At 49.7% G+C, this 21,590-nt stretch overlaps 1 protein-coding gene across 1 annotated transcript in view; it reads left to right on the top strand.

Annotated features, from left to right (window-relative positions):
• GTF2IRD1 (GTF2I repeat domain containing 1) overlaps nucleotides 1–20,834 on the top strand; it is a gene marked incomplete at its 3' end in the record, with an annotated part of 36,660 nt that extends 15,826 nt beyond the window's left edge. Inside the window, 18 exon segments of the mRNA XM_079545118.1 lie at nucleotides 1,361–1,481; nucleotides 3,447–3,484; nucleotides 3,666–3,746; nucleotides 4,957–5,046; nucleotides 5,319–5,378; nucleotides 5,742–5,807; nucleotides 6,894–7,077; nucleotides 7,799–7,857; nucleotides 8,020–8,079; nucleotides 8,774–8,857; nucleotides 9,922–10,105; nucleotides 10,571–10,599; nucleotides 15,035–15,082; nucleotides 17,471–17,548; nucleotides 18,554–18,746; nucleotides 19,083–19,120; nucleotides 19,998–20,134; nucleotides 20,760–20,834. Coding sequence (XP_079401244.1) covers nucleotides 1,361–1,481; nucleotides 3,447–3,484; nucleotides 3,666–3,746; nucleotides 4,957–5,046; nucleotides 5,319–5,378; nucleotides 5,742–5,807; nucleotides 6,894–7,077; nucleotides 7,799–7,857; nucleotides 8,020–8,079; nucleotides 8,774–8,857; nucleotides 9,922–10,105; nucleotides 10,571–10,599; nucleotides 15,035–15,082; nucleotides 17,471–17,548; nucleotides 18,554–18,746; nucleotides 19,083–19,120; nucleotides 19,998–20,134; nucleotides 20,760–20,834 — 1,625 coding nt within the window.
• Between the last annotated feature and the right edge of the window lie 756 nt (nucleotides 20,835–21,590).

Below are 21,590 nucleotides of genomic sequence, written 5' to 3'. Positions count from 1 at the left end.
CAACCTGAGGGTGCTCCCAGGCGGAGTCCCAGCATAACCTGGAGGAGGTCCCACCTCCGTGGTTCTGGAGTCCCATTTGTGATTTTCTTGCTCTAGAAAATGATTTTGAAGCTGTCGCCCACCCCTCAGGTTTGGAGCTCTGAACCGCATCTTGGGTGCTTGGATTTTCCTTGCAAATCCATCACAGTTTGCCTTGGGGGAGGCGTTTTCAGACACAGGGGGTGATGGAGCAGCTCTTGCCTGCCCACGCCTGCGAGCTGCAGCAGGAAAGCTCTGTGCTGGGAGCTCAGGGTCACTTGGCATGGAGCTGCAAATGGAAACGTGGAGACGAGGAAGCAAATCCGTGTGGGTGACGGCCCCTCCTTCCCCTCCTGCTCCCCGCAGGGCTACCAGGAGCAAAATACATTAAACCTGTCTTACTGCGATTCGTGTCAGCACATCTGACTGTGCAAAAAAAAACATCTGCTGAGTCAGGAGGTGCCAGTTTTGCAAAGGCACTTTTTCAGTGCGGAGCTATAAAGCATCCCAAAGCTTCCCCTTACAGTTTTGCTCACCCTTTAATTAAAATACCCACCACTGCTAGGAAACCTATTTTTGCTACTCCCCTGGGTAGCAGCTGAAGGCAAGCTTCATTGCTGCAAGAGTAAGATTCAGTCCATAGAAAGTACAAATTAAAAGGACTGTCGGTAGATAAACAGCATCTTTGAGGCTCTCTATTGCTGCTGGTCCTGTTGCCAGAGCCTTGCCCTTCCATCCATGCTGGGGTCTAAAGCCAGAAATCTTCATTTTCCCATGGGGCAGGATGTGTTTTGGAAGGGTGGGGATGTTGCAGTGGCACTTTGATTCCAGCCAGAGGCCCTTTACAGCTATTTAAGAGAACACCTATATGGTTTTTGAAGCCTGGCTGCGTAATTCCATTCCCTCCTTCCCTCAGCACCAATTCTTCAGCACTTCCTTCACGTTCCCTGCATGGTTCTCATTTCCTATCCTGTCATCAGATCACCCTTTTCATCTCCAAGGTCATTGCTGAGGCTTCGTTTCAGCTCCTTTCATATTGCTGAGGAACAGGGAAGGGGAAGAGGGGGTGTTTGGTGGTGACTGGATCCTTTTGTCCCCTCTTGTGTCCCTGCAGCACATCCTTTCTCCCTTTGCGAGCCCAATTAAATCAGCACCCTCTTCTTTGCAAGCAGGCAGCTCTTAAAACCCATTCCTCTCCCTGACCTTAGCTCTGGGACTAAGAGGGCTAAGAGAGAGGAAGGACATGGAGGTGGAGATGCAGCATTGTTGCACTTCTAGCTCTTTGGTTGCTTATTCTGGTTTTGCTTTTAATTCCAAACCCACTCTGCACGTTTGGCACCAGGAAGTAAATTTACCAAAGATCCAACCAAGCTGGAGCCCTCCAGTCCCCCTGGGGAGATCTCCCCCGAGCCGCACCGCGGGGCCGTGCTGGACCTGGCGGGGACATCACAGGCTGCCAGCAGGTAAGTGGCACTCAGGTATCAGAAGAATAAAGCTTGGAATCGTTGATTTGGGGTGAAATCGGTGCTGTTACCTGCAGGAGTGATGTGAGCTGCCTCCTGCCCCGCACAGCTTTGGGACTGGAAGCGTTTAGCAAGGAGAAGCAGCAGTAATCGTAGTGTCACAGAGTGGTTTGAGGTGGAAGGGACCCTTAAAGGCCATCTGGTCTGACTCCCTGCAGCGAACAGGGATGCCCACAGCTCCATCAGTGCTCACAGCCTCATCCAGCCTGACCTTGGGTGTCTGCAGGGGTGGAGCATCTCCCACCTCTCTGTACGGCCTGTGCAGTGCTTCACAGCCCTTATCAAACACGCCATCCTTGGGGGTGAGCAGGGGAAACTGGTGCTGCAGATCTCCCCCAAGCACACTGCAGGGCTGAAGTCTGGCCTGAGGCTTCTCATTTTTCTGTTCATTTGTTAACATTTGCAATTAGGACGCTTCTTAATTTTTGCCACGGGAGATCTCACAGTGCAGTTCAATCAGTGTGACCGAAAGCAAGCAGGCAGAAAGACAGAAGGGTGCTGAGCAAAGCGAGGGGTAGAAAATGAGTGGCACATTTCTGCAGTAGCATCCTTGTCCCACCTTGCTGATGCTGCTCCTGCCCCATCTCAGCAGCTGAGGCCAGGCAGGGTTTGCATGGGGCAGACAAACCACTGCAGAAGACATGATGGGAGAAAAGTAGGTGTTGTAGGGGCAGTTTGTATGCAGCCAGGTTTGGGTAGTGCTTCCCACGGTGATGCTGGGCTGGGCTGACCTTCTGCTGGCCTAAATTCGGTACAAGCAGCAGAATCACCTGAGGTCCCTTCAGAATCTGTCAGATCTACCCTGGTTGTGTGTATAGATGTGCGTTGGTCCCTATTTGTGTTGTGTGGGTGCAAGCTGAGTGAGGCCACATGCCCTGCTTTTCTCATTCTCTTGGTTGCAAAGGGAATTGTGCCTTGCTGTGGTGGTGGTGGTGCAAACCTTGCTTTGCCCTCCTGCAGGTGGAAATTAACCCTCCCAGTACCTCGATAACACATATCTGCAGGAAAACCATATGTGTACTTGACAAATAATCAAATCCTGCTTTGTTCTTCCTGTCAATGAGGAAAGCTCTGTTCCCAGTAGGAGCACAGCGTTTCCATACCTGTGGTCCACCCAGGTCAGAGTCTGGTCTGGGGCAGTGCCAGATGCTGCAGGGCAAAGGGAAGTGCACTGCACTGCACTTGGGGAGGGCATCTTCTGAAAGGCTGCCTTTCACCTGACCTGGGAGAGCTGGAAGCCCTTCCTGCAGCTCCAGTGTGGCACACACTGTACTTACAGGCCTGGACATCCTCTTTGCCCAGTTAAGATCTGTCCTTACAACAAATTTATTGCACTGCCTGAATTCAGATGCTGTTGAGTGGGTTGAGGTGAGGGTGGGGTGCTTTTAACCCCCCTACCCCCCCGAGCCAGCACAGATGTGAAGCTGCATCAGAAGGGCTGTCCTTTCCCTCAGAGCACCAGCACTGTGGCTCTCCAGTGCCGTTCCTTCTGTCCTTTACTGCCAAAGCAGTTGTTCTTGTTTAAGAAAGACAGAGAGAATATCCATCCCGAGAATGAAAAGTAATCTAATTTGGATGCTGAACACCTTGCATAAATTTCTAAGCATGTGAAGTTAACTGTAGACACAAGTTTGGGATAGTGCCCAGTATCCAGGGGAGAAAAGCTTTGGGCAGAATAAATATTTACCAAATCAATTGACTTTTTCCTTTCTCTCTATTTGCTTTTTCTCCGTGAGTAACCACATTGTAATGAGGCTTTATGCACTGCTCTGTGCTGCAGTGTGATGGAGTCTGCAAGGTCTGAGGCTGTTAAAGCCCCTGGGATGGGTCCAGTGCACGCGCATGGGTTTAAAGCTTTCCTTTTGATTGCTCCATTAGCACCTCTCATCTGCCTTTCCCTTCCAGGTCAGAGAAATGTGGTGTTCCTGAAAGCTGTGAACCAGGTGAGGAATCATTCGTTTTCTCTTGCTGCTGGGGGGGATTCTGTGCCATCCCAGGAAATACGAGGTGCTCAGTGAGCTGCTGACCTCTGGCTCATGGGTGATGCAGTTGCCCACCAAGGTGTGCAGAGGCAGTGTCTCTGGTTCATGTTGGAGATTGTCTTTGCTTGTCTTTCTCCTACAGGTACCTCAGGAGAGCTGGGTGGGATCAGACAGATCAAAATCGAGCCAGATGAGCTGGACATCATTCAGATCACTGTTCCAGGTGGGCACCGACTCCCTGCTGCTTCTTTCTCCAGGTTTTGTTTGGAGAAGCAGCCGTGCCTAGAGCAGTTACCAGACCTGGGTATCACACCAAATGGTAGGGCTGTCCTTAGGGTTTAATGAGTGGATAGGTAGCACTTTGCATTGTCAGTGTGCTTTCCAACCATCAATTAATCATCTCAGCAGAATTAGGGCAGCAACATGACTCCCAGTGAGCCTGAGTGCAAGTGATGCTGCGGGCAGCAGTGATGCCCTGTCCAACTTGTCCAACTGCATCTGCGCTTATCTCGTGGCACCCAAATTGCTGCAGTCTCAATTGCACCCAAATGCACCGATCCCATTAATACAGGGGCATGCTGGGAGTCTCTCCAGGATTATCATGGAATGGATTTAACATATGGTTACCATAGAGGAAGGGAAGGAGCAAAGTATGGCGGTAGATCAAACATTTTAATTTTCAACTTGGCAGCTCGTGGAAGAGAAGAAAGTTAATGCATGGCAAGCTGGCAGCGTGTGGGAGGAGGAGGTGTTATCACTTCTCCAGCACTGGGTAGATCACACTTGAAGTCCAGAGTCCACTTTTTATTACCTTATTTGAAGATACAGTTCAATCAAAGGGAGTACAGCTTAGGGCAATGAAGATGATTAATAGAAAAGTGCTCAGGTGCAAGAAGAAATTGATGAAATTTGGATTATTTATCCTGCGAGAAGATGATTAAAAAGTGACCCGATTGAAGTATTTAAACTAGCTAAAGGTTTATTTAAAACTAAATTTGAATAGCTTTTCGAGGGCGTTGGGCAGTCCGGTATTAGGGGATGCAGGCTTAAATTGAGAGGGCATACATATATACATAAGGGAAACTTCAGGAGGTGTCATTTCATGGAGGAAGGCGGCATTAGTGGAATGCTGTTCTCAAGGTGGAGTAGTTAAGTCAAGCAGCATTAACTTTTTAAGCCAGAACTGAGTGTTCACATGGAGTTAAGCCAATTAAATAATTCAGGGCTGTTTTTGCTCTTCACATGCTGTAGAGGTTAAGGTGAAACTTTTCCCCTTGGGTCTGAGAGAGATGGGCTGCATTTGTGGGAGGCTGTGGCACCCAGGCTGAGGATGCTCTTTGTTCAGCCCTTGCTGTTGGGCCACCTGCCTCTGAAACTCTTTGGAGGGATGGTGCCCTTCTTGAGACCAAAGCTTCCCATGCTGTTGTCCGCAGATCGATCGCCCGGTTCAGATGAGTTGCATGACCAGGTGACCGCGCACGTGGCCTCGGAGGAGTCGAGCTACATCCTAGATGCAGTAGCAGGTAATGGAAATTACGTATCCAGGAGACTGGTCATCCAATGCAATGGGTGACGAGCCAAGGTGATGGAGTCAGGACCTTCTCACAGAGTCCAGTTCGGAGCTCAAGCAGGTGGTGCTCGTTGGGGGCTGCCATAGCATGAACCGAGCTCCTGGGGGAAGGCATGGCACTGCCAGACCCAACCTGTGCCTGTGGGTGACCCAGAGGGTTCCTGCTGATACGTGGTCTGATTTTGCTGGTGCTGGCCACTGCTAACCCTTCTTTTTCCTTGGCAGGGACAGAGAAGGGGCCTGGTGAGGAGCAACGACACGAAGAGAAACAGATGGAGGGATCAGGTGAGGTTCTGATGAACCTGGAGCACCTCCAATAGCTGCAAGGCTTTGGGAGGTTTGATGGACACAGCTGTGTTTGGTGGGCTGCCTGCGTTATCTGTGAAGAACTCAGCCTCCGTGCAGAGATGCACCTCTGTATTTTGGGGACTCGGTGCTCAGACTGTGAGCACTGCTGGTTGGTGGGGGGACTCTCACTGGTGCCAACCCACTCATGAGTAGAGGTCTCTCTCCTCCCATCTTGCATTGGTAGCATCTTTTGCCCAGATTCACTTCTATTTTTTGCCTCCTTGGGGAGATCGGTGCTGTGCTGGAGGCAGCTGATTTCTCAGAGCATCCCTTTATTTTTTTTTTTCTATTTTTTTGCAGATGGTATAGGGGATGTTTTGAGTCATTTGAGGAGACAAGTAGAAATTTTGTTCAACACGAGATACGGTAGGTTGGTCATTAACACATTTGTAATGCCAAGTGTTGGCTTCGGCCGTGAGGAGATCCTAATTGCTAAGAAATGCCACCTACTCTTTCCAGACCAGTTGCTGAGTAAAGGTGCAATGTAGTTTGTTCATTTACTGTCTGCCGGGCTTCTGAGCACGTTTGAAGTCTCCCTGGGCCTCGTTACTGCAGCTCTTCCCCTTGGCTTTCTCAGTGCCTTTGTGCTGGCACAGCCCAGGAATTGCCATGGTGACCTTCAGCCTTCCTCCCACTGAAGTGGGGCTGATGGGTGCACCCAGCACTGGTTTGAAATACGTCCAAGAGGATTTTCCATCCGACTGGGCTGTGTGGTGGCCAGGAGGGCTGGTGGGTTGCAGGGACATGGCATGCTTCGTCCTGGGGTCGTGTATCCCATGCCTCCACCTTCTCCTTCCTTACAAAGAAAGACAGAAAGGTCTGCTGGATAATAAACAAAAATCAGGTTATTACCTGCTTTCGGTGCCTAAGGATGTCTCCTAGCTTAATTAAGTTTAGCAGGGCGTTGGGAGGTGCAGAGAAAACATATCTTTTACCTCCTGCTACTTTTTATTCAGGTTACTTAACTTGGGAAAAATTCAGCAAGGTCACACGTGCCTTTGGTGAACTGACAAAAGGTTTTTGCTGCTGCTGGGGGCAGGAGAGAAAACGGAAGAGAAAACTGAGCTCTGTGCATCCAGCTCCAAAGTACAGAGCTGTGAGAGCCAACCTGGGCTGTAAAGGGAGAAAAGGAGAAGGACCACGATGCTCTTGGGGAGGGGCAGGGAAGAGCTGCAGATCAAGCTGCCAGCAGAGCAGTGGGCTTTGCACAGTGATGGACTGGGAGCTGTGTCCCCCATCTCCATGTCTGCCTGAGGGACGGCAATGAGGCCCGGCAATGGAGTCCCCAGTGCAAACACTTGGTGGCCACCTGGTTTTATCACATCACAGGGCATCCCTACTGGGCACAGGGTAACCAGAAACTCTCTGAAGACTTCTTCCACTTATGCTGATGTACCATATCTCTGCTGCATTGATCCAGTGTCAGACTAATGAGATCTGTTTCTCGTGCAGCAAAAGCCATAGGAATATCAGAGCCGGTCAAAGTTCCCTACTCCAAGTTCCTGATGTACCCTGAGGACCTGTTTGTGGTAGGTTTGCCAGAGGGCATCCTGCTGCGGCGTCCCAACTGCTTTGGGATTGCAAAGCTGAAGAAGATCCTCCAAGCAAGCAACAACATTCAGTTTGTCATTAAAAGGTGAGCAGGAGGAGTGGCCATCCCATGGGAAGATGCTGCAGGTTGGAACTCCTGCTGCTGGGGATGCAGCAGCCATGCAGTGTCCTGGGCAGTATCCATCACTTGGTCGCCTACAGTCATTTTGCTTAATTAGGAGCAGCCAAAGCCTTGAAACTTCAGGGTGCCAGATGTGGGGCAAGGAGAAGCTTTCCTATGTGCAGTGGCTCATCCAAGGCCCATCCATATCTGTGCATGCCACAGGCACCGGGATGGATGCTGTCCTTGTGATGAGGAGCAGGGGCTGTCCTGGAAGGTGGGGGAAAGAATCCAGCAGAGATGGACAGAAAATATCTTTGGGTATTTCTAAGGGTTTTTTATCCAAACAACGATGACTTTCTGTACACTGAAAGCAGTTAGGCAGGCTTTTCCTGTCCCCGAGAAATGTTGGGACCACATCTCATGCAAATTTGGAGGCGCTGATTTAAGCTACTCAGCTGTCACAAGCTTAATCTTATCGCATGGAGTGTTACATTGGCTCACTAAAGAGGCTGTCAGCATGAAAATTATTTCTGAAGTTCCCCCGCTGTATTGCAGGAGCTTTGAAATTGCATTAGCCAGATATGTTTAGTGGGTTTGCTGCTGTAGGAGCGTTATCCTCAGTGATAGATGGGGCAGTAAAACGTTGATGGCTTTGCTGGATGGGGATCTGATCACGCTGTGTCTGCTTCTTGCTGTTATTCAGACCGGAGCTGCTGGCAGAGGGCATTAAGGAGATGGCTTTGGACAGCCCAGGAGCTAAAGGTAGGGCTTGAGACCTGTTAGTGATGGGGTAGAAAGGGAGGGAGAGCACGTCCCTGCAGCACGTCTTGTGCCACCTTGTTCTTGCCCTGTGCAAAGGCAGTCGTGGTGGTCCCGTGGCCCTTTGGTACTGCTGATGCTAATGGCTCTCTGTCCCCTGCCCAGCTGCCAGCGACTGTGGTGATGCACTGCTGGATGATGCCGTGAAGAGACAGGGCTTCCAAGGTGGGCTCTGAAGGGAACCGCTGTGGAAATGGAGGAGCTGTGAGATTGCAGGGCTTGGAGGGTGGGAGAGGAGGAGATGGGGAAAGAGTCGAAGGGAAGATGGAGGGCTGGTGCACAGCCATGGGTCCACACAAGAGGCTCTGAATGGAGCCCTAATTAAACAGCTTTGCTTATCTCACCATCTGACCTTGTGAGACACATCAAGTCTTCTAAGATTTGGACTTTGGCTATTTTTTGGTTTCTTCTTTAATATATAAACACCGCTCCCATCCGCAGTGCATCTCTCCAGTGGGGAGGGTCTGCTGGGGCATCTCTGTGCAGGGAAAGGGGCAGCAATGAGGATCCCGTGGTTTGGGATGGGTGAGCTCTGCCCCACTCCTCAGCCAGGGATGGAGGCCTTGAAAGGGTTTTGGTTTGTCAGGCTTTCGAGTGTGTTTTATTTTAACGCTGGTGATTATCACCACTGAATCTTTGATTTCATGCAGCTTTTATTCTTAGCAAACAGGCGGGGGGAAAAAAAAAACCCACATATTTCTGTTTAGATTATTTTTAAGGACTTTGAATGGCCTACTCCAGAGATTAGCTAATTGCAAGATAAGGACTTTCCTATAATTAGAAAATCGTATTACTTAAAAGTCACAGAGTGCCTTTTAATTTAACAGCAGAAGTCCATAATTGTTCCTTTATTTTACAGAAAATTATGATGCCAGGCTTTCCAGAATAGACATTGCTAACACGCTGCGGGAACAAGTCCAGGACCTGTTCAATAAGAAATACGGTGAGAAATCAGGGTGGGAGCTGCTTTAGCTGCTTTCATTCCCCTCTGGCTCATCCCTGATTTTTTGCCCTTACCCATCCCTCTCTCCCAACATCTCCCCATCCGGAGCTGCTGTTGTGCTGGGTGCACCAGGGTTGGACATTAGGAGCAGTTGCTTCTCAGAGAGAGCAGTGAGGCATTGGCACAGACTGCACAGACTTCCCTGGTGGTGTTTGGGAGCCGTGGAGATGAGGCACTGAGGGATGTGGTCAGTGGTGTGCTGGTGGAGGGGTGGCAGTTGGACTGCATGATCTTATAGGTCTTTTGCAACCTTAATGATTCTATGGTGGGAAGGAGGTAGGGAATGTTGAGAAGAGAGTAAAGGGATCCGCAGGCAATTCTGTGGCACTGCTCTTCCCATCTGCCAGGGGGATGTTAGGGACAATTGCTGTTATCAAGCAAGACAGGGAAATGTCATTATCTCATTTTCTAGATGGGGTTGAGGCTTGTCCATGTTCCTAGGTGATCGTTTAACAAACCAGTACAATTATGGCAAGGAAATCATAGAATCATAGAATGCTTTGGCTTGGAAGGGGCCATAAAGATCATCTACTTCCAGCTCCATGCCATAGGTTGGTTGCCACCCACCAGATCAGGGTGTCCAGGGCTCCATCAAACCTGGCTTTGAATGCCTCCAGGAGTGAGGCACCCACAACTTTTCTGGGCAGCAGTGCCAGTGCTTTGCCACCCTCAGAGTAAAGAATTTTTTTCCTAACAACTGACCTAAATTTCCTCTCTTTTAACTTCAAGCCATTCCCCTTCAATCCTGTAGCCAGATGTGAGAGACGGAGCGTGGATGTGATGTCCACTGTAATGTCCCCAGGCAAACAGCTCTGGGTTCTCCATCCTTCCCACCAGCTCTGCCTCAGGACCCATTACCCCCATGGTTAAGGCTGAATGTGCTGCTCCTTGACCCAGCTCACCTGGCTCTACAGTGGGGTTTGGGAGGACAGGGATGGAGCCAGAACCACTGTCAAAATTACATCGCTGCCATCCCACATGCTTACCTCTTGCTTCTCTTCCAGGTGAAGCCTTGGGGATTAAATACCCCGTACAAGTGCCATACAAGAGGATCAAGAGCAATCCAGGCTCGGTGATCATTGAAGGACTGCCCCCCGGCATCCCCTTCCGCAAGCCATGCACCTTTGGCTCACAGAACCTGGAGAGGATATTGGCTGTAGCTGATAAAATCAAGTTCACGGTGACGAGGTACGGCCCCGAGGGCTGCCTGCCACCCCACAGGGGAAAGGGGAAGGGGCTGACGTGGGATTGCCATGCCTCTACCGAAATGCACAGCTTTGGTAAATACCACACAGATCTCCAGCCCCAGGGACAGCAATTCAGTTGGCAGCCAACGGTTTGGAGTGGGCTATAAAGCGTGGCATCCTTTGGCTCTCTCCTCCCATCCGCTGCCCAAGGAGGAGGTGAGGAGGTGCTCAGGGTGGTGCTGGCAGGGCTGCAGCCCCCAAAACAGCTCAGTGGGATGAAACAGTGCTGGGTGCCTCTGCAGAGACATCCGTGCTGCTTCTCTTGGAGACCTGAGGTGGGAGAAGCTTGAGGAGCTTGGGGGAAAAACAGATTTTCCTACACATCCATTACTTGCTGAGTGTTTTCCCAGGTGTATACTCAAGATGTTGCCTATGAAATCTTCATTTTGCCTCCTTTGTTTTACAGGCCTTTCCAAGGACTCATCCCTAAGCCCGGTAAGAGATGGTGCCTTTTTGCCTAAGCAGTGCTTTGCCTTGCTGTTTGTTACTGGTCAGGGAGTTGCAAGATGTGAATGGCACGCTAATTTTATCAGCTGGAGGAAGGTTGCTTATGATCTTGCTTGCCTGTGTTTCCTTTTTTGTTGGGGTTTTTTTTGTGTATGTTTGTTTTGTTTGATGCATTTGATAACGTTCCCCTGACCGAAATAGCTGGGCTCAGCTTCACCCACGTGCACGGCTGCTATTTCCTTCAAATGACAGCATTTTTAAAGAGCTGATCTAGGGCAGGAATCTGCTTTCTGCACTTAACAAAGTGCATAAAAATAAATATCTGTTGCAATCAGATGGCAAGTTCAGCAGTGAGGGAGTGCTGCGTGCTCACCTGTGGGCCTGCACCACTGCTGTGTCCCACCATGGCTGCTCCATTGCTCCCTGAAAAAGAGAGCTGCTGCTGGAAGTGCATCCAGCAACCCGCCTTTGTTTCCAGTGTCTGTGATTACAGCCAAAGGAAGAGCACAGATGGGTGCAAAAAGCGTTGTTGTCTTTTATTGATGGCTTTCCATTTTCTTGGCCAGCCTCCATGGAGATGGCACAATTTAGGCAAGAGAAATCTGACAGAGGGGAAAACATTTATATGGCCTCATTGGAACTGCAGGAAGGTGTTAGACTCCAGAGATGGCTCTGACGGCAGCAGTCTGTCTGACGTGCAGTGCATGGTCCCCATTCCCTGCCCAGCCATCTCCACGTGGAGGTGCCCCACGACCCCATGGGTTTTGGGTTAGGATTCCCATCTTTTGGTGCACAGCACAGAGGTCACACATCACATCAGCCAGATCTTAAATGGGACAGAATTTGGCTTTCAGTGGAATCACGTGGATGGGAACGAGCTGAGGACGCACCACTGCTCCATCCTCATCTCGTCTTCCTGCTCCCCTGCTATAATCTGGATAATTACGTTAAGAGACACTGATCTGACACAAATCACACCATTAACAAAGGAGCATATCAGAAGGCAAATACTTCAGCCTGCCAGCTGGCTTGGAAACACAGTATGATAGATAGAGATGTAGAAAAATTGGATTTTATTTTCAATGCCCAGTATTTCTCTTCCTCCTTTCCTAGCTGAGTGTGTGCTCCATGGGTTTGTCCATGCTAGCACAAAACCCAAGATGTTTTATCTTTGTGTTGTTTTACCTGAGGGGGCTCGGGAGGAGTTCACAATGTCTCTGCCCCCTAAAAGCCCCACTGACAGCAATTAACCTCTCTCCTGCTTCTCCATCACCGTATGCCTCAGTGGAGGGTGGTAACACGGTTGTGTATCTCCATGCATTAAAATTGATTGCTTTTCATCTGCCTTAACAAAATGAATAGCCACAGATTAGACGAAATTCAAATGTAAGAGAGGCTGTCATGTTCCTTTCACCTCCATCTCTTGTAGTGGTGCCCTGCCACGTAGCACTGAGACCAGCAGAAGTGCATGCTTGGCATTACAACAAAATCAATGGCAATCTCTTTTATTTCACAGAGGAGCATTAAAATGAAAGCAATGGTTACTCCCAAACAGAATGGCATTGCAGTGGGTTTGAAAAGCTGGAAAGCCCAGGAGATGACTTTATGAATTATAAGGGAGGTTGTGTTTTTGAGGATTGCCTTGCCAAAAGTTAGGTGAGAAATATATGTTTTAAGGGAGAAAGGAAACTTTAGATAAACATTTTTTTTCCCCTTGAATCACTTGGGTGAGGTGGGGTTTGCCTTCAAGCTGCATTGTGATATTTTGTTTGCTGTCTGGTGCATCTCCTGCATGGAAATACCCACAGAGCTGCAGGGTGCGTTGTTCTCTGTGGGGATCCCACTCTCTGAGTGCAGCAGATGAAGGCATGTAAGTCCAGTCTGAGTGCTGGTGCTCTTTCCCTGCACATTATCTCTGTTTCTCTGCGAGGTGCTCTGTCTGGATATGAGCTGCAGGGATCAGACTGGCTGCTGTGTGTGTGCAATGAGCTCTGTGCTCAGCAGATGGGGTGTTCGTGAGAACGGGCCGTTTTTTGGGTGCTCCCCATTGTCCCCAGGAGGTGAGCACTGCCCTGCAGCACAGCTTTCCAGCAGCTCTGGGAGGTTCAGCTGTGATCGCAGTGCTGCTGACCCAGGTGCCTGCTCTCCTTGTAGTCAGCATCGATGGGGGCTGCAGTGCAAAGCAGCCAAAACCCAGCTGGGCTCCCCCTGGGTTTGTGTCCCATGGGTACCATGGGGTGTTCTCTGTTCCAGTTTCCTTTTCCCCCCACCACTGGTATCCAATTCACAAACACTTTTTGAAAGCAGAGCAATCTTTCAGCGTTAGAACAGAAGTGGAAGTGATGGGGTGAAGCTCCAGTGCAATAAACACTGCACTTATCCTTTCTTTTCTTCTTTCCCTAGGCACAGAGATACAAAACAGGCTTCATTTGAGCCTTTGGAAAAAAAAAAAAAGAAAAAAAAAAAAAGAATCAAGCATTCTGTATGTTAATTTTTATGTGCTTTGATTGAAAATGTACACCAGCTCCATCTGTCCTATTCCCCAAACTCCCTACCACCCTGATAGATTATTTCCCATACTCCAATTAATAAAGTAGGGCAGGCAGTGTTCTTTAATTAAAAAAGCCACACATCCAGGCATCCTTTTTTTTTTTTCTTCTTTTTTTTTTTTTTAATCATGAGAGCACCATCCTCTGCAGGACTTTGATGAGATGTGCCTCACGTTGGAAGCCCCTGATGACAAAAAAAGGAGAGCAAAGCCCTCGGTGCGCAGTGTTTGGAGCAGAGCACGGCTCCATTGCTGCAGTCCCAGGGCTGCCTCTGTGCTTAACCCCTACCAGAGCTACTGAGTGCTCCTTCTTTCTGCTCTGCCTTCCCTTCAGCCAGGGTGAATGATTGCTTGTTTACCTCTGAGCTGGTTAGTGATGTGAATCTGAGGGTGGAGCGCCAAGCGGATGATGGTATAAATGGCTTTAAATGAAAAGAGGGGAAATTTGCATTTGGTTTGGGAAGAAATTCTTTACTCACAGGGCTCTGAGGCCCTGGCACTGCTGCCCAGAGCTGTAGGTGCTCTCTCTCTGCAGGTTCCCCGGGCCATGGATGGGCCCTGGGCAGCCTGAGCTGGGGGGGCAGCCAACCCATGGCAGGGGTGGGGCAGAGGGGGCTGTGAGGACCCTTCCAACCCAATCCATTCTGTATGATAAATGACTCTGTAGCTTCCAAGCCTGTATCTAAACACCTCTGTGCTTCAGATTGCTTTGAACTTTGCCTTTCATTTCCTTGTTTTCTCTTCCATTAACTCACACAGCATCCCTGCGTTGAGAGGGCAGTGCTAACACCCAGCTAATCCTGGCCTTTGTGCTTTGTGCTTGCTTTGCTCTTGCTTTGCTCCCCATCAGCCTCATACCCTGCTTCAGTCACCCCAGACCTCTGTTTTTTGGGGTCATGCTGTGTCATGGCTGCACCCCGGCATGTTTCATGCTCTGTGCCCAAGGGCAGCGGTGTGACCCTGGGGGTTGGCTGAGCACATGTGTATTAGCAGGGCAAGGAAGTAAATTATCTTTCTTAATCAGCATGATTTAATAACAGCACCTTGAAATCTCCACCTGCTGGAAGTGTTTGGGTTTATTTTACTGATTTATTACCAATGCATTTTAATAACAGTGGTGGCTGACTTCACCTCCTATCTGTGCTCAGCTCCATCCCAGCACCCTGATCCCTGTCCCAGGTTTTTCTTTCCCATGCTGGCGTGCCTTGCTTGCATCTCTTCCTCCTTGCACGATGTATTCACCAAAAACCATTGGCCAGAATTTTGCAACCTCGGCTTTCCCCAGCCTGCTTGAAATATTCATGTCTCTGCCTATTCCGAGATGCTTCGTGTTGCTCTTATCTCTGCTCAGCCCACCAGGACGTGCTCCCCTGCTTGCCCAACCCTTCCCCTAGGCTTTACCATTTGTGGGACTGTCAGCACATTCTGGCCCAGCCCCCCTGCTGAGGCTCTTCCCCAGGAAATCCATTTCTTTTTGATGTCGCTTGTTGTGTCGAAGTCAGCAGCGAGGCTCAGCCTCTCCTTGGGGAGCCCTTTTCTCCATTTCCCCCCATTGCTGCAGAACTAACCCAATTCCCTCTGCTTTCCATCTGCTGCAACCTCTGATTTTCCCGTGCATCTCTCGGGCTCCCACGCTGTAACCTCACGGGATGCTCAGATATTGAGTATGTCATAAATCAGAGCACAGTCCAGTCAGCCCGTGGCACCCAGCCTCCACCGTCTTTGTCCCACGAGGCCTTGGGACCTGAGGAATTTTGTAGGGAGAGCATCGCCCTGGGTTTTGCTTTTGTTTGTGAACAAGAAACCAAGCTGTAGCACTCATTGCTCTCTTTTTCTTTCTCTCTTTTTGTTTTCTTCTTTTAACTTGTGCTGTAGCCCCTAGACGGATAACGTCATTGGAAAAAGCGTACGCTGCTTTGAATGGTACGTAGCTCAGTTGATGCATCGTAGATGGTAGCAGACAAGAAATGCATTTTAATGTGCGAATGAAAACGTGTAAAACTCCCAAATTTCAGGTATTTTTTCCTCTCTTTCCCTGTGATGCCGAGAACTGAATGATGCAGTATGTGTTAACAGTGTTCTGTTGTTGTTATTAATCCTCTCTGCACGTCTGGCCACGTGTCTGGATGCTTAGTGCCTGCTCCCACAAGTCCCACTTGGAAAACACGCATAGGTGGAGCTGCTTCTGATTGTATTTAAGCCCACGTCACTGTGGAACAGCCTGAAGTAATGTTAGCGTGTTAATCCAGAGGTACAGTGAGAAGAACCTGTGGGTGCCCCATCCCTGGAGGTGCCCCAGCTCATGGGTGGGCCCTGGGCAGCCTGAGTTAGTGGGGGGCACCAGGCCCATGGCACAGGGCTTGGATCTGGGTGGGCTGTAAGTTCCCTTCCAACCCAAACTGTTCTATGCTACTGTGGTTTCAGCTTGGATATTAGGAAACATTTCTTCTCAGGAAGAGCAGTGCTGCAATGGCACAGCTGCACAGGGAGGTGGTGGGGTCACCATCTCTGCAGGTGTTTGAAAACCATGGAGATGTGGCACTGAGGGACGTGGGCAGTGGTTTGGTGGGGGTGGGTCAGCTGTTGGTGATCTCAGCGGTCTTCTCCAACCAGAATGGTTCTGTGGCTCTATGAAATGCCTCAGTGGCATTGATTATTTTCCAAAGCCAAATGCCTGAATGTCAGGGCAGGCTGAGGTCCCTCCTGCCCTGGGGTGATGGGATCACAGGGCCCTGGGAGCGGTGCCACGGCACAGAGCCTCCTCTCTGGCTTCTCTGTTACGCATGCTCAGTTCCAGCTTCGCCACGGCACTCACATACCCCTGGATGGGAATCGAGGAGCACTGCCCATTGCACAAGGCACCACAAGGCAGAACAAACCCTGGGATTCTGTTTGGGCCCGTTGGATCTCTAGGGAGCATTAGTGGAAAGGAAAGAGCTTCTGCATTTGTCAGTCTGGGAGGAAAATGAAACAAGTGAGAACACGTCACTTTGATGCTTCTTTGTCTGCTACCATCTATACATCCATATGGGTGTCTGCATACATCCCAGAAACTGAGCATAAATGACAAGGAAGTCACAGAGGGAGCCCGCAGGGTTTGCCCCCCGCCAGCCCCTTGCAGCAGCTGCCTCATCTCTGGAAATCAGAGGTTCTTGGGGGTGCTTCTTTTAGTTTCTTCTATTTTATTTGTTTTTGCTCCATTCATTTCAAGCTCCTTTTGTTGCCGTTTCTGGGTTTGAAACACACCTTGGCCCGGATGTTGCTTCATAGAAAGTTCTCCCCTTTTTTTCCTAGTTGTGGGAAAACACGTTGGGAATAAGAAACCAGTGTTTTCAGGCTCAGCAGCTCTAAGAGGAGGCTTTCCTGAGAGTGCAGAGCATTAAGGATGGAGCTTCTGCCCCTCACCCAGCTCTCCAGCAGCACAGCAGTGATTTGTGCCACAAGGGCCACATCTCCACGCAGGGAGGGAGGGACCCATACGTGTGTGTCCATAAAGCAAACTTTCAGGCTGTGTGATTGCTCACAATCAAATTAAATTGCCCCAGAGCGTGGGCAGAAGATGCTCGGGTCCTTGCTAGCTGTGCCACGGTTTGCAGTGCCCACCTTGGCCCTGGGCAGAGGTGCCTGTTTTTTGCATGGCAAGCTCGGTTCTTGGTGGGAATGCCTCTGTGATTCCCATATTGAAGGAGGTTTGTATCCCAGGGCTGGGTCGGCTGTCCATGGCCAGATATGGAAGAATTTCATTTGGTCACTCCGTGGTGTCTGTGGGTGGCAAAGCACCGAAGCAGGCAGGAACCAAACGCATTCATTTTGTCCTGGAGCCCCTTGAGGCTGCTGTGTAGCTGTGAGAGGTCTCCTGGTGCAGGCATGGTGTTTAAAACAGGAGAACAGAGAAGAAACTGGTTGGCATGATGAGGGTAATTAAAAAAGCTAGTAAAGCCAAGCTGATTATATGGCGTATTATAAAACAATACTGTACTTAGGAACCCGGCTATAAAAGCACTATCATAGTCCTTGATGTCACCTGGGGGAGCGTTTGTGGCACTCGGGGTCTGAGTCTCCATTGCTTTGCATATTTTGCAGTCATTTCCAGCACTGCGAAGTAGATGTAAAAGGCTCTCAACCATGTCAGCTTGCAGCAGACGCAGATCTGGCCGCGTTTTATAGCTCCTTCATACAGAAAGTGCAGGCAGAGAACAGCGGTGCTCAGACAGGGCAGCACCTCGAGCTCAGCGTGATGGCAGCAGGATGGTTTCTCTGTGGGTCAGAAGGAAGTGGGGGATTTAATTGGCTGCCCTTTTTGCTTTGCAGATGAGGATGACGCCAACAGGCTCGGAGAGAAGGTGATTCTCCGAGAGCAAGTGAAAGAGCTTTTCAATGAAAAATACGGTGAGCCTCCCGCCTGCACGCTGAGCAGGGAGAGTTTGTTTTTGCTGACAGCAGCCGTAGTTAAAATTAATTAGGCCGAGGGGCTCTATTTATAGGCTGAGCACATGGCAGCCTGCCGCAGCACGGGATTCTTCCTGCTGCAGCCTGGCCCTGGGGACGTTCCTGCAGGTGGGACCGTGACCTTCCTGTTGGGATGGGGAGGGAGTTGTTCAGTGCCCTCTGCGGGCTCCCTGTGTTGCCTGCTGGGTGTTTGGGAAAAGGAATAGGAATATCAGCTGGAACTGGGGGGAAATAGGAGCTGGCGAGAGGATGCGCAGCCCTGAGTGGTGTCACTGGCTCAGCCCATGGGCTGTCCCCTTGCTGCTCCTTGCAGTGACAACTTAGTGGTTATTTCCCAAGTCCTGGTGGCTGCTCAGCCTCACAGCGGCAGTTTGGTGGCATCTGTGGGCAGCCAGTAGCCAAAAGTAACTGAAAGAGAAGGGAAAAGAGCCAGCTGATGGCAAAGAGGAGGTGAGAGAAGCTTTTAGGACCGTGACCAGCACAAGAGGGAGGGATTCTTGCTGTTCTGTACAGTGCAGGAGTTAAAGGGGTACCAAGAGAAATGGACAGCAGGTTTAAGCTGCACAGAAGGAAGTACTTGCAGTGCTGCATGTGATTAAATGGTCATATTTCATTGCTGTAGGATGAAGGAATTAAAAAAATGATTCCTGAAGCCATTCTATGATTCTGCGATCTGTTAAACACAGCATGCTGGATGTGATCACCACCCCAAAACTGCTGATAGCTGGAGAAATGCAGGCTGGCAGCTTGTAGGCAGGCAGAAAATTGGGCAGGCAGACATGGAGCAGCTCAGTGAGACATGGCTGCAACACGGCAGCGCGGCCCCACGTCTGCCCTGTGGTCATCACAGCAGCTGTGGCTTCTTCTGTAGCTCTCACTCCTCAGGTTGATGTTGTCACAAGCCCTGTGGGGTGAAGCCTCATGTCCTTTGCTCTGCCCTTACAGGAGAAGCTCTGGGCTTGAACCGACCCATCATGGTGCCCTATAAACTCATCAGGGACAGCCCCGATGCGGTGGAGGTCACCGGGCTGCCGGACGATATCCCTTTCCGAAACCCTAACACCTACGACATCCACCGGCTGGAGAAGATCCTGAAGGCACGGGAGAGCATCCGGATGGTGATTATCAACCAGCTCCAGTAAGTTCTTCCAGATCTGTGAGCACTAATTAGGTATTGTCCCCGTTTCTCCAGCCAGTTGACTGCGTCCCCACAGAGCCACCAGCACGGGACCGTGCTGCTGCACACCCATGGAGAGCCTGTGTGTGCCACAGGAGGTGCTCAGCCACTAATCCCCTCTTTCTTACACAGTTTGAGATGACTGTGTTGGGAAGGGCATGGCATTGGCACCAGGGGCTGCCGTGGGTCAGATCAGGGGATGGCCCAGAGACCCAGTGAGTTGTTTGGGGTTTCTTCCCTGCCAAGAGGTGGGGAAGGTGTCTGCAGGCTCTGACCACATGCTGTTTTCTTACACAGGCCATTTTCCGAAATCTGCACTGAGGCCAAACCAACAGGTAAGGGCTGGAACGTGTCTGTGACTTTCCTTGCAGTGTGGCAGAGAAAACAGATGGGCAAAACGGATGGGGGCTATGGGGAGCAGGCATTAGTCTCTCCTGCATCCCTCAGCAAGGCCAGGGGAAGGATCCGACCTGGAAAATGAAAAGTCAGACTCAGCATCTGCTCAGAGGCAACCTGTCGATTTTGGTGACTGTATTGCCATGAGCTGGCAAGAGACCTGTGCTCTTAGACTCAAATTTTCAGCGTGTTCTGGAGGATTTAACAGTCCCTTTCCCATTAGCAATTTATTCACCACGAGCAATTTATTCACTGGTTAGAGTCCTTAATTTCATCTGTCGTTTATCCATTGAGCTTCTAAGGAAACAAGGTTTCTGTGATCCCTCTGAATGTGTTTTTCTGTGTCCCATCCTCCCCAATAAATTTCATTTAATCAAATGTGTCAGAATTAGCAGCTCTAGAGATAATTAGGATCCTTTTTATTTTATGAAAATAGGTGGCTAGGGAGAGGAGACAGACCTGGCAAACCTGCAGTTTGAGCTGATGTAGAATGAGACAGATGAGAGACTTTATATATGCATATATAAATATGGGTATATCATATAGGATATCACATATACATGGGTATATCATATATGTATGTATACACACTGATATATAATCACAGAATCATTAAGGTTGGAAAAGACCTGAGACTGAGATCACCACATCCAACCATCGACCCCCCACCATGCCCCCTGACCCCATCCCTCAGTGCCACATCTCCACAGCTCTTGGACACCTCAGGGATGGTGACCCCCCACTTCCCTGGGCTGTTCTCCCCTTAGCCACGCTTGTGGGGCACGGCCACCTCATTTTTTCCCTCTCTCCCTGCAGAAAAAGACAGCGGTGTTCCCAAGCGGAAGAGGAAGAGGATCTCCGAAGGGAACTCAGTATCTTCCTCTTCCTCATCTTCCTCTTCCTCCTCTTCCAATATGGAGTCTACGTCGTCAACAAATCAGATCTCACTTGTGGTAAAGCCTTCCATATATTAAGTGGTTTACTATCTGCCTTTTGGCAGCAGGACGCTGCTCTTTGCTCTCTAACCATCAGTGCTCCTCCTGACAAGCACTATAAAGCTCAGTGGCATGGCCGGGCTTGGAGGAGGGGATGCAGCTTTGGGGCTGCCCTTCCCTGCTGGGTTTGTCGGCTGTGTCAGTGGAGCAGTGCTCCATGGGGCTCCATCCTGCCCAAATGGAGGTAATTGTGGCCCCATGGCCCCGTGTGCCTCTTGGTGGGACCCAGCATCCCCCTTCAGTCCTTATTCCAGGAGCAACGCTGAGCTCCAGCGCACATCTAAACTACAGAAGTAGGAAATGAAAGCAGTGGAGCTGCATTCAGCCTGTCCTCCCTCAGGGCTTGGCTTCAGTTGTGGATGTTACTAAATGCTTCTTAGAAAAAAAAAAAGTGAGAGAAATACAGTCTTAAAAGGCTTTTTTTGTTTGCTGGTGGTGTTTTGCTTTTGGGTTGGTTCTTTTATCTTATTTGGAAAGTGGGAGCAACTGCTCATGTCTGAACATGTCAGAGATTTGATGTTTGCATTTGTTGGTCATGTGCTAACAGAGACTTCTGCCTTCTTTTTCTCTCCCTCTCTTTCAGCAATGGCCCATGAACATGTACATGTTAGACTATGGTGGTCTAAATGTCCAGATCCCAGGACCTATTAACTATTAGACCTCAATACCGAATAAGAACCTCAAATGAAAGAATAAATAAATAAATGTAATTTATGTAAAAAGTGTATATTCCAATATGTATCAATGCCTTTTAGTTTTTCCAATGATTTTTACACTATATTCCTGCCATCAAGGCCTTTTTAAATAAAAATAAAAAGTGTTGCCTTGCTCTTAAAAGTACTTATTTTATTACGTACATAATTGACAAATAGCATCTGTAGGAAGGAGAAGGTGCAGGAGGACACCTCTGTCAGGAATCCTTGTGCTTTGGCTGCTGATTGAAGTCTTTGTGACCAAGAGGTTGGGCTCGTTTTGGGGCTTCGTTTGCCACTGATGTCTTCAGATTGGAAGCAAAGGTAAAAACTCACTGGGAGCTGCAGGAGGAACGGCGTGCTGCCTTCTGACATGGTGAAGCTGTGGGGCTTTGGGCAGCCTGGTCCACTGGGGGTGTCCCTGCCTATGGAGTGGGTGAGCTTTAAGGTCCCTTCCAACGCAGACCATTCTGTGATTCTCTGATCTGTGATTTCCTGCAGAGCTTTGGTGCCTTATGGGGAGAGGAAAGCTCCAATGGTCCGTTCAGATAGAGCTCTGGTGCTCAACCCATTCCATGGTGCTGGACCAAAAGCTGCAAGTGTTACAGAGAGATGGGGAGAGCTTCCTCTGTGCACCACGAGAACCAAATGAAGCAACCCTATCAATTGAGGGTTGTTATTTGGAATTTCCCCAACTTTACCTCCATTCCACCAGCAGATTT

Source organism: Tetrao urogallus, assembly GCF_951394365.1.
Source record: "Tetrao urogallus genome assembly, chromosome: 20".
Classification (NCBI taxonomy): domain Eukaryota; kingdom Metazoa; phylum Chordata; class Aves; order Galliformes; family Phasianidae; genus Tetrao; species Tetrao urogallus.
Note: the sequence above shows the minus strand (reverse complement) of the source record. Positions and strands in the feature narration are given on the sequence as shown.